This window comes from Ambystoma mexicanum, chromosome 5p (genome assembly GCF_040938575.1).
Source record: "Ambystoma mexicanum isolate Mex_15411 chromosome 5p, UKY_AmexF1_1, whole genome shotgun sequence".
Taxonomy (NCBI): Eukaryota; Metazoa; Chordata; class Amphibia; order Caudata; family Ambystomatidae; genus Ambystoma; species Ambystoma mexicanum.
Genome location: NC_090930.1, coordinates 1,119,127,811 through 1,119,140,461, shown reverse-complemented (window position 1 = coordinate 1,119,140,461; position 12,651 = coordinate 1,119,127,811). Strand labels below are relative to the sequence as shown.

At 46.9% G+C, this 12,651-nt stretch overlaps 1 protein-coding gene across 2 annotated transcripts in view; it reads left to right on the top strand.

Annotated features, from left to right (window-relative positions):
• Positions 1 to 12,651, top strand: part of CAP2 (cyclase associated actin cytoskeleton regulatory protein 2) — a 1,372,251-nt gene that overhangs the window by 1,201,732 nt on the left and 157,868 nt on the right. For both annotated transcript variants that reach the window (XM_069613602.1, XM_069613603.1), the window contains one exon: positions 7,857 to 7,997. In XM_069613602.1, the coding sequence (XP_069469703.1) occupies positions 7,857 to 7,997 (141 nt within the window). The remainder of the gene's footprint in view (positions 1 to 7,856; positions 7,998 to 12,651) is intronic.

Sequence of the window (12,651 nt, the reverse complement as noted above, 5' to 3'; positions counted from 1 at the left end):
GAACGCACGCATTGCGGTGCATTCAATACATGCTTACAGTTAATACAACTCAGAACCCTCCACAGAGCGTATCAAGCTCCTGCTCGCCTCCACCTTCTTAACCGCTGCAGGTCGAGCTGCTGCCCAAGGCGTAGTGAGGAATCAGTGGACCTCATCCATATGTTGTGGGGTTGCTCTAGGCGGTGAAAAGGGGTGATGGAAGTTGTCTCTAATATGATGGGTCACACAATGCCATGCAAATTGCTGTGCTGCATGTTTGGTTGTCTCCCCCTGATACCAAAACAAAAATGGAAGCTACTTACAACATGTATGATAGTTGCGAGGAGGTGTATCCTGATGAGATGGACTAACTCGACCCCACATGAGGTGGGGGCTTGGCTCAAGGAACTTGTATGGTTAAATTACATTGATGACATGGCCTTCTGTGTGACCCGCAGAACAAGCCAAGGAGTATATGGGGGCCTTGTGTATCCTATCGGTTATCTCAACGCCCAGGGACAGATCCAGGGGAGCCAATGCGTGCATCACAGACGATGAACAGGGCCCCCGGGCCCTGTTGAAGTATATCCCACCATGCAAGCGTGTGACCAAGGTATAAGCATTGCCTCGCATATTCTGTAAAGCCAAGAGAATTTAGCCATATGCCTGTTTACATTTAACATGTACTGTACTATTGTTGTACCTCGCAGTGCTGATGTGTAAATGTATGTTTTGAGGCGTGAATCAATCAATAAGGAAAGTTTAAAAAATAAAATGTATAATTTGTTTCAAATAAACAAGTTAAATTCATATAGGTGTGTTTCTTCAGCATCAGTTGGCTTGGGGCACCACCAGTGACTCCTGGCAGGTGTTGGTGTGAAGCTAGCCAGCCTCTTATAAGCTACACGCAGGAGCTAAATAGCTTCCAGCTCCCCTCGATTCCGAACCCTATATCCAGAGGTGTAACTCAGTATCCTTAAGATTCAAGTGGTGGCAGACATGTGGAAGGGATTTACAATATTGGGCCTAGAAGAATGGGTAGTTTGTCCTAAGAGCATTTCCAAGGGAAAGACAATAACCCAGTGAGATAAATGTGGACTGGATGCAATGGTTGCCCCAAAGTCATTTGGCCATGCAGTGCTCTTAAGCAGGCCTGAGGCTTAGAACCGTCCCTTGACTTCCTTTCAGCCCTCCATATCCTTGCTTATAGCCTTAGATCCTAGGCATGTATCCCACTAATGATTCGTTTTACTGTGATGGTGATGGTAACGGGACAATTTGTGGAAATACTGTATGCAGCATTTGGGGAAATCCCTAATATAAATTTTATATTAATTTCCTCCCACATTTTGGGGATGGACATAGATCCTGTACAGTAGTGCATCACACCGCTAATGTACTATATTTAATAATGCAGAAAAGTCTCCTTATTGACTGTTTTTTTTTTTGCAATACATTGCAATGGGGGTGACGGCGTTTAAATTAGGTATGTTCACATGTTTACTTTTTTAGGTTCTCCCACAGATTGTGTTCCTGCAGTTCATAAAACATTTTTATTTCCACCGGACTAGAAGACCTGTTTTCAGAATGTCCGTTTTATTAAAGAAAAGTATGCCCCTCATGACACAGCTGCTATGATGACGGTTTCCCTATGCTACAAAGAAAATAACAAACTAGTGCTCTACAGGATGTCTTACAGAAAAATACTATCCTATGTTCAAACCTAATCTAACTTAACATCTGACCCTACCACTGATACAGGGTTGTTTCCCCTGTAACTTGGCTAGTGGCGGCTGGTTTCTGACCCCCACCCCAGGGTTCGAAATTGAGGAGAGCTGAGAGCTATTTAGCTCCTGCTTCTTACCTAGGAGAGCCTGATTAGCTTGAAACCAATACCTACCAGTAGATACGTTTTTCTCCTAGGTCCATCTGGTGTCTTCAAAACCTGTAACTGTGACATTATTTTGGGTATTTAAGAATTTGAACAAAGAAGAATTAGAACACATCCAATATACATTTCAACACAATGTTCATACAAAATGGACAAAGTTAAATGAGCATCTCTGATAGGTCCTTGTTCCCCTGCGGTAGCTCCTGCCTACAGGGTGATAACCAGGAGCTGGTTTTAGCTCCTGCTCATCAAATCTCAATTCCGAACCCTGCGACGCAAAAATGTTCTTGATTTTCTCTCAGGCTGTAGCCCTGCTGATGTAATTCAAAAGAAAATATCCTTTAGTCTTGCTCTTTCTGGCAGAGTTTGCTCTGGATTCTGCTAAATATACCCAATGATTTTTATAAGTGTCCCTTTTCTAATGCAACAGGCTTTGTGGCCCTGTCTTTGCCTGTCTTCTCATAGCTGGGAATATCTTTGGCCCCTGCTATGGGTCTCTGGTAGTTCGGCACGTCTCAGCTGTTTCCCTTCTTCCTCCTTGCTTGTATGTTTATCTTGTGTGTTAGCCTGGTGTGCGCTTACTGGCTCCTCAGCCTTTCTTAGATTATTGATCTTCTCACGCCCTTGTGGGTACCTTTATTCTTGGCACGGTGTGGGCAAGGCGGCTCCTCAGCCATTCAGGGATTACCCCTGGTTTCACTCCCTCGTGTGATGCCTGGATATTCAGCCCCTCAAGGGCTGCATCGCTTGCATGCCGGTCTCAATGTCTCACTAATTTAACGCCCTCGAGGTATCTTGGTGTTCAGTCTGTGGGGTCTCTTGGTGCATCACCGCCCTCCTCCCATTCCTCTGCGCTTGCTGCTTACATGGTTCACTGGTGCTTTGTTCGTCGGGGGAGGCAGTGTCTTGGAACGGTGAGGAACCCCGACTCAAACTTCTTCACAATCCGGTCTTCTGCTTTTGTTCCTCATGCCTGCAACTGACAGGACGTCAGCATCTGGGATGACAGACACCAGGATGTTGCTTCTTTGTCGGCTTTGTCTCTCTTCCACTCTGCAGCTCAGAGCTCCTCTGGCTCACGCCTTCCTGGACTCTACATTGTTCCACTGGCTTCTGCGTTATTCGCCCCCCACGCCAGTTGCATTGCTCTGCCTCCAGGATGGGAGACGTTCCCTTCTCTGCCTTCTTATTCAGCCTTGTCTCTTTCACCCTTTGGCTGAATCAATAGATCTCTCTCCCTGCTCTCTCTCTCTCTCTCCTGCTCTCTCTCTCTCCCCTGCTCTCTCTCGCTCTCTCTCTCTCCTTCTCTCTCTCTCTCACACTCTTTCTCTTCCGCTCTCTCTCCCTCCGGCTCTTCAGTTAACAAACAGTTCTGAAACCAAGCCACCCACTTTTAAAGGGCCATGCAAGTGTTTACCCTGCTGAATTCCCATATAGCCAGAAAACACTTGGGATGTGGTATAAAACTTTTTCTTGGGGATACCTTTTCCTCTAATGGGGATAGGGGGTTCACCCCCAGTGAGATCCTGCTTGCCCTGTCCCCTAGGGGGTGTTACGCATAGCAGGCTCACCTCCCTAGTCCCAAAGGGGGTTGCTCGCCCTTGGGGAGAAGGGACGAATCCCCTTTATTTGTCAGAGCCCACACTAGAGAGATCAATTGTGTAGTAAATGACCGACCACCCGGGTTAGTGGTTTGAAACTTATGGCGAGGGACCTCCTAAAGAGGGCGAAGGTCACCTAGCACACAGCGGTGCTCAAGGGCACATACAATATTTGAGCTTGAGCAGGGGAAAAGGGATGCCTCAAACGCAGCTTCCCGTTACAGAGCTTGTCCATGTCTCATTGCCCGGAGCCTTGTGTGAACACATAACAAAAGGTAGCTTGGAAGCAGGCCTCCATTCCATGCTTGTTGATTGGCTAGAGAGTTGAAAACCGTGAGAACATTTTTTTATGTTTTTTAAATGCAGCCATTTTCCCAGCGGCTATTTTAACCATGGTGTTTTTACCCTGGCTGTTTTATATATTCTTTTTTTTAATAAGGGGGGTTTCCCTTCAACCTCTCATCTAGCCCTCCCCCACCACCTCACCCTGCCACCCACCACCCATGAATCCCCTACTCGAACACACACAATACGGCCGAGGTGAAAACACCACGGTTAAAATTGCTGCGGTCAAAATTGCTGCAAATAAAACATGGTCACCAAAGGATGTGAAAGGGAAAATGTGGCCCACTTTATTTTTCTAAACACTCTTATTGTAGACTGAGGCATGAATTTCTGAATAACTCCAGGACTCCTATGCCCTGTGTTCTTTGTACACAAGCCAAGGGCAATATTTAGGGTACATATATGTTGTTGTCCCCAGCCTGGTCATAGAGTATACAGGGTCTGAGAGCTGCACTATTGGACTCCTTAGTGAACTTTCTATGTTGAAGAGAATTGCTTTGTGCTGCAAGTAGCCTTTGAGTTTTTTTTGTCTTACTCCTACGTCCCACCCCCTTTACTTCATGCTGTATGGGCGTCCCTTACTAGGGACAGGAGCAGAACCTTTTTCACTAGAAAACATTCTTTCACTTTAAATCCAGTTGCGCGTGGGGGTGCGGCCAAGGGAGCATGTGCTCCTTTGACTCCGCCCACCGGTGCCACCCCTCAGTCTTCTTTCCTGCGTCGACAGGAGCAGACCAACTTCACCAGCACTCGTGGTTGAGTCCCCGTGACCTGTAATTCCAAACATTTTTCTCTTTACTATTTGTTTTTTATTGACAAAATTAAAACCTACCTTACTTTTGAATTCTTACAGGACACCGTCCCTGGCGCATGTCGGCCGCAGTGGGCCTCAGCAGGTGCCCGTCTTGTGACGGTTTGTTCGCCACGTCGGATCTGCACGCCCTCCGACTCCTGTGACTCGGCGAAGACTGCGGATGGGACAGCTGCTCGGCGTACGATGCACTGACTCCCCGGTCCCTAAAGAACCAGCTAGCGTGGTGGAGGGAGCTGTTCGCCAGGACTCCACCAGACCACATAAAGGAGTACATGAGAAGAAAAACCAAGTAGGCAAGTGTTGTCTTCTCTAAAGCATCTTGCAAGGGCAACTCCTTCCCAGGGCGGTCCGCCGGCGGGAGGTGCCAACCGGATTATGTTATTGATGAGAATGGTACTGAGCCTCAGGTAACTGAAGGATCCTCCGGGTCCCGTCGTCAAGGATCCAAGTGGCTTAAACACTGGGACACGTCCCAAGGGGCACTGCTCAGTTACCAGATCCAGGCCTGAGGTAGCGCCTTTACGCAGGGACAGCACTACTGGCCTATTGCCGAGGGCCAACAGCCTACCAGGACCATGCCTTAGGTGCAGAGCCTATACGTACAAGCAAGTAGGCTGAATCCAGGCCCAGTACAGACACGGAAGCACGTGGAGCAGGAGCAGACAAAATAGCGGCCCGACCAGAAGCGTGCCCTGCCAACCCAGCGAGCTGCAAAGGTGGAAAACAACCGCCAGGATGGAATGGTACCAGGTATCTGCGCCACAGGTCACATGGTGGACCACCTATCCAACCACAGCGGCGCAATTGCGCTACACAAAGGCCTCGTACACACGACAGGCACAGTAGGGGTAGACAGCAATTGTACAGGTCTACACCTATGCTGGGGCTGTTGCAGGAACACACGCAACCAGCTTGTGAGGAGTGATTTTTTGATAAGCTCATGCGGTCCCCACAAATGGCAGGCATTCTCAAAGGTATCATCCAGGACATGATTCCCTCCATGCTCCTGCCTCAACCAGCGCCAATACACCCACTGGCTCCTAGTGGGAGCGTACCACTCTCTCAACATACTGCACCACTGGCCACCCCCATTGAAACAGCAGGGTCTTTGCCTCCGGTGGCCACCCCTACGTCAGCAGCTGGGAGCACACCACCAGTGGACCCAACAGGCACTCCAGATAATGGGAAACAACAAGACACAGACGAAGACAAGCAAAATGTGCCTCCCTTAGCTAGGGCGTTTCATGACAGAATCGCTGGCCTGGCTCAGTACCTGGGCATACCCCAGTCCCAGAAGGAGCAGCCGGAGGCAGTGGTTTTGGCAGAGGTCCTCACCATCCGAGCAGACGCTAGATTAGGTATACCACTGCAAAAGGACGTGGAGACCCTGGCTAGAAAGGGGTTAGCCAAGCCACACTCTATGCAGCCAGTCAGCGAGTAGCTGGATGTTAAGTATAGACAGGTGGAGGGGGGGCACGCTACTCATGCCCGTGCACCTCACCCTCTCTCATTGCGGCGGCCTCCATCTATGCCAAGCCACAAGCATCCTCGGCCAGCACATCCACCTCAGCCCCGTTGGGCAAGGTGGTCCTAGTGGCCTATGGCAAAATGGTTTATTCGAACACGGGGCTACATCTCAGACTGGCCAATGCTGACGTCACCCTGGCCACGGCAAATCAATGGCTTACCAGCTCACAAACAAGCATCATTCAAGGCTGGCTTGGCGGAAGCCAAGCTAGTGGCTCAAGACCTCATGGAAGTCACTGTCGCACACATTGACATGGCAGGTAGAGCCATATGTGTAGCGACAGACATGATACGGACGGGCATGGCTTAGAGCAACCGGATGCAATCCTGAGGAGGTCCCATCCCTGCAGCGGAGGTTGGGGTTTTACGCCAGCATCCTTGCTATTCAAAAGAAGATCCAGGTAGGCCTGCGAGTGGTCCTAGATCTATCCTTCTTGAACATGTACCTGCCTTTGCAGAAGATCACAATGGTTAGGCCAGCTCTGATAGCGCAGTCTCTGTGTGGGGGAGACTGGACGTGCTCCCTGGATCTGAAGGATGCATAATTACACGTCCCGATCTGGCAGTCTCATCAACCATTCCTCTGATTTCGGGTCATGAGACAGCACTTCCAGTGCAAGGTTCCGCAACACAGACACCCTATTTGTCACCTTTGGTGGATCGAAACCGGGCTGGCAAGCTTCAATAGCAGGATGGATGGTCTCAGCTATTCACAAAGCTTATAAGGCGTAGCGTAAAGAAATTCCAAGAAACATTCACGTGCACACTGTCGGGGCAAAGGCAACTGCGGGCGCTTTCCAAAGAAGTGTACCATCGCAAAAAATTAGCAGTGCAGCCACATGTGCCACTCCATCAGCCTTCTGCAAGCATTACTGCCTGGATGCAGCCTTCGGCCAGGCAGTGCTACGAAATCTGTTCTCATTGTCTAGGTGACGACACTCCTCCCCAGGGCGTCAATCAGTGGTATTCACCCATACAGGATGGAGGAAAGGGGACTTGACGTAGGAGCAATTACAAGTTATTCACCGTAGTGACTACACATACTCCTAGTCCATAGTGCCCTTTCCTCCATACGTCCCACCATCATCCCCCTAAAAATGTAGCAGCATCCATAGGCAGAGTAATACAGCTGAATCGTCAAAGGGAACTGAGGTGTGGCGCCGGTGGGCGGGTCAAAGGAGCGCATGCCCCCATGGGCCGCACCCCTGCACGCAATTGGATTTAAAGGGAAATACCTGTTTTTTTTCCTGGTGAAAAAAATCTCTTCCCGTTCCTAGCCAGGGATGCTCATACAGGATGGAGGAAAGGGGACTATGGACTTGCAGTATGTTAGTCCACTGCATTTTCTATTGCTTTTCGACTGTGTTGCCTGCTCTTTACATGCCTGACCATTGTTTGTTAGCCTAATGATTTCTATTTTATTTATTACTCTTTCATGTGTGTATTATGAACTAATTTTGGTGAGTTTTCATTGGATTTGTTTTGTGGATGCATTTGATGTAATGTATTTTGGTTTATTGATTTCTAAGTAATCAATAAAGGAGGTAATAACGATGAATACTGACACTAATCATAAATGAAAGAAATGAAAAGTTGTATTACATTTTTACAAATCGTAACATGTCTGTCTGCTTTGTGTATTTCACTTGGTTACAATGTTTCACTTATTTTGATTTGATGTGTGTTCGTTCTACTCAAGGTGATGGGAAAAGTGCCAACCATCTCTATTAATAAGACAGATGGCTGCCACGTATACCTCAGCGAGGAGTCCATAGATTGTGAGATCGTGAGTGCCAAGTCATCTGAAATGAACATCCTCGTGCCACAGCATGGTGACTATGTAAGTAGCATAACTTGAGTTATGACTCATAAGATCGTAACCTTTTTAGACCTTAATTTGGTTTTTGGGTGGTAGTGAATTACTAATATACTCTTCTGACCATTTTAGCTGTAAACTTGACAAGGAGGCGGCAAAGGCACTCAATTTTTCTTTAATTATATTTCATGGCTGTTTAGGTATGTTTTCGCTCCAGTTCAGACATATCTAACTCTCTACAAACAATGCTTCTCCATAGCTGAAATGCAAACAAATATTTGAGCAATTTAATATTGAGATGTGTACAAACAAATGGCACATACAAAGTGCACCTGTAGCTTTTCCCTACCCACAAGAAGAAATGCACATTGAATATTGAGAAAAGGGCACTCGATGTGTGTCTATCAGACCACCCCAACCTGAACACCCGAAGGCAAACTAGATAGAAAGTCCATAGAACCTTTACACAAAGAGTATACATATGATCAAATGACAACACAATAACAGCCTTCTATTCAGACAAATTTCCATGAAAACTTGAAATCTGTCCCATTGAACAGGTTTACTTTACCACATAGACTAACAGGATTTTACTTCTAGCATCCAAATAAAAATCATTTAAAATAGAGTTGTCTTATATTTAACATACAGGTAAAATCACAGATCAGAGGAAATGTGAGACTGCTCCTCATCTATTGCTGTTCACATCACCCTCTCTTCCTAATGTTCCATGAGCTCCACAAGAAATGTATAGTTATCCTTTGGTGGGCTCAAGAAGCCACACCACAGTAACATGCACAGCCTCCTTCAGAGTGCAGACTCTCAGCAGGACTACCGATTTCAGATGGGATCTATGTAGGCCATTATAAGCAGGTAGAACAAGAATAGCAAGACTGTCAACGCGGCAGGTTGAGCCTAGCTTCGAGACCACTTTTCCAGTTGCATATGAGCATTGGAATCATTAGATGCTGTGGTAGGACGAGGAGTGGGACACAAGACTTTGAAAAAGGTTTTAATGTTTTTATTAAGCGAACAAACATTATATGAGGGTAAGGGTGGCTTAATGACTATCAATCCTAGGGAAATAATTAAGAATGCAAATTCTCTAAGCAAAAACTAAATGGAGGTTAGGACAAGGGTCATCCTTTTCCTTCTGTAAAAGTCCCTAATCTTAGCAAATTCTTGTCTCTGGTAGACACACCCTAATCTGGAAACAAAAGGGTTTCAGAAGGTGGTCAACAGAAATGCTAATACCCTAATCTTTAACATGTCCTTAGCCTGTTGGCTACCCTAGCCCAATAACGAACGTTCCAAGGACTGGCACAAACAATAGCTCAAACCTCTTAAAAAAGTCTGTCCTTAAACTAAGTAATGAACAGTTTGTTTAGAAAGGCTCTTGTACCTGAGTTTGTCTTGTTTTCTTTCTAGTAATCACTGCTTTCCCTTTTGCTTCCAGCCCTTTCCCAGCATTCTCTTTTGGGGTAGGTGTGCAACTTCTTGCTGTCCTCTGTGGTTCTCTGCTGTTCCTTGGTCTGTCAGGATGTCTTCCTGAGATTTACTCGGGCCTTGAATGGCTCCTTACCAGGCACCCACATGGGCTTTCACCTTGCCACAGGTCCCTTCCAGCCCTAGTATGCAAGCATTCCACCTCAGACTTCTGGTTACATGTGCAACTAGGATCTTCCTCAAGAGCCTGTGGTCAGAACTTTATCATAGGTCTTTCTCCCAGATCTCGGGTTCAGTATTCTTGTTCGTTCCTCACAGGGGACCTAGTTTCTCCTTTTATACCTCATGGTTTTGTTTTCTTGTCAGAGCTTCCATCGGACCTCAGGGTAATGAGTTCTCACCAGGTCTTTTATCAGACCTCAATCATCATGTTTGAGATGGGGTCTCTCCTCAGGCCTTCGCTTTCGTGGTGTTTAACCTGGTCTTTTCCCTGACCTGGACTTGGTATGTTGAGCCTTGTGCTCTGTGTGCTCAACTTGTTGAGATAGTTATCTCTGCCCCAACCTCCTCCATTGTCAGGCAGCTGATATATTAGTTGCTCTCCTACCACAGTCCAGTCTCGTTCCTCTGCCTTGGGTTTGCAGGTGGAAGTCATGGGCTGGTGCTCTTCCGTTACCTCCGAGTGAGGAGGTACTGGTTTCTTTCCTAGGCCATGTGTCCTCTGCTGGGGATTTTTTATTGAAGACCGATTTTAGTCTGCAGGTGTGCAGTCTCCTCTAGAAGGTTCCAGGGCTCCAATAGACTTCCCTCCACTGGTGTGCTTCTGCTTCTACAGTCTGTTTGTAGCAAGTGAGCTGAGATAGAGGCATCTACCTTTCCCAGGATCCACTTTTCCAGCCCTCCTTATGCTTTCCTGAGAGGGGCTGGACTTCCCCTTGGACTCCTTTTAGGTTGTTCCCATTTTTTTTTCTATTCCCAATTCATGTTTGAACCCAGGGATATGATTGATTATTCTCGATCTCCCAGCTACTCCCCTTCATTAAGTCGCTATTAGTTTTGTTTAAGGATTGGGTAATGAGATGCTGGAGTAAATGTTCTTAACAACCGTCAGTGTGGAGTCAAAGATGAGCGTTGCATCGAGCACCATCTTGGAAGTCTCTGGCATACAGAATGCGAGTTTATGCAGTTCTTGGTAAATTCTAAGATGTTAGTGGTGTGAGGCGTGCGTAGGTGCTAGAGCAGAGGCACATGTGTAGCACTTAGGGAATAAAGTTGAAAGCTGGATGTTAATGTCAGTATAAAGTAACCAACATTGCACACATCAACTATTGGCACAAATATTGCATAGCATGGCATAATACAGCGTGCAATATATTTCATATGGTGGGTTGTCAGAGGTTAAGTGTGAAGGTCATCGTGAATATGTACACGTTTATATTTGTTTATTTTTATTTATGGTGCACACACTGCAAACTGAAATGTCTCTTCAAGGAGGAAACAGTTGGACAAGGTGAGATGGCACCCAAAAGGGTGGTTGGCGGATACAAAAACAAGGATAAAGAAGATACATGTGGTTCGGAGGGGGGTTTAAAGGATAAAGAAGGAGTGGACATAGGCAAAGGGAGAGGTAAAGGGAAGCAACATAAAGCAGTAGAGATAGGGACCAAATAAGGGATGATGAGCAGGCAGGTTGGAAGAGGAACGTTTGATTGCAGCCCTTAAATGCATGAGTTCAATGGCTCTTAGATGACGGTGCAAGGAGATCGACAGGTGAGGGCAGAAAATGGAGAAGCATTTGTGTCCTTCCTTCCTTCCTTCCTGTAGTACGACGAAAGAACTGTGAGGAGGTAAGCGTCAGCTGAAATGAAAGTTCTAGATTGTAGATAATGGTGAATTTTGTTTTGCATGTAGGACCGTGAATGCTCTTAAAGGTGAGGCATCTTCAACATGTCTAGCCACGGGGAGCTAGTGTAGAGTGAATGTTTATTTTTTTTTTTTAAAGCAACGTTCAAGTCACTAGCTGTGTTTTGGACCTTTTTTCGTAATGATTAATTTGGTAGGGGCTGCATAAAGCGTGTTGCTGTAATCCAGTCTAGAGTTGACAAACGCTCTGACCACCATGAGGGGATTTTCCATGGAAATGTGGACAAAACACTTTCACAGCGGTTTTATCTGGAAGAAGACATTTTTGACCACAGCACTGACTTGGCCATTTAGGCATATATCTGGATCCCACAATAAACCAATGATTGTACCATGGGATTCATGGGGAAGGGTTGACCATCAATGGTAGGACAGAGGGAGTCTGGTTAAATGTGCTGACCCTGTGGCTAGAATTTCAGTTTTGGTGTAATTCTGCTTCAAGGTTTGGATTTCCCAGCAGTTCTTGGAGAAGGCAGAAGATGGGTTCATTTTCCCAGAAAACCGTGCAGTTATATCTGCGTATCGTCCACATAAGAATTAAAGAGGGGATAGGGAGACCTTTCCCATGAGGGTAGGGAGACATGGCTGCTACCTAATATTCCCCTTAGGGGTGGTTTAATGCGGGAGGACCTCATGGGAAGGAACGCCCCTGCTGGGGGGGCGAGGGACAAGGAAGACCACCTGGGGTATGGACCGGTAAACACCATTGCACCAACACATACTCTAGCTCCTCTTTCCTCCGCTAGCCTCTTTCTAGACAGTAGACCTGTGTACTATTGTAATACAGAATATCTCAGTGTGACCAAAAGTACCACAGCAAAGAACAAGGGAGCAATGAAGATCACAAATTATTGAAATACTGGTACAAGGTGGCCCCGCGGAGGCATAAGGATTGAGACCAAGGGAGGGCTTACACAATGGGTCAAATGAGACCTTGTTACATTTTATAAAAACTGACAATGGACTAAGTAATGAGTCAGCCCAGCTGGTATATGCTGGGAGTGCAGAGTTTGTCTGATGTGAGAGTTTCAAACACGTTTGGCAGACCCGAGGACGGAGAGAACGGAGGACGCCTGCATTAGCGTCTTAGCAGATCTGTATGAGTGGGCCTGCGCAACTGACCAGAGGGAAGGCGAGCGGAGGAAAGCTGTCCATCAGACAGCAGAAGGCAGCCTGAAGAGCCAGCAGAAGCAAGCTAGAGGACTGCTGTCCCTGGATGCCCCGGCAGCGCACCTACACCCAAATCAAGGTAATTTGAGAGGCAGGAGAACCGGAGGGGACGCAGTGCCACAAGTAAAGCAGGATACCT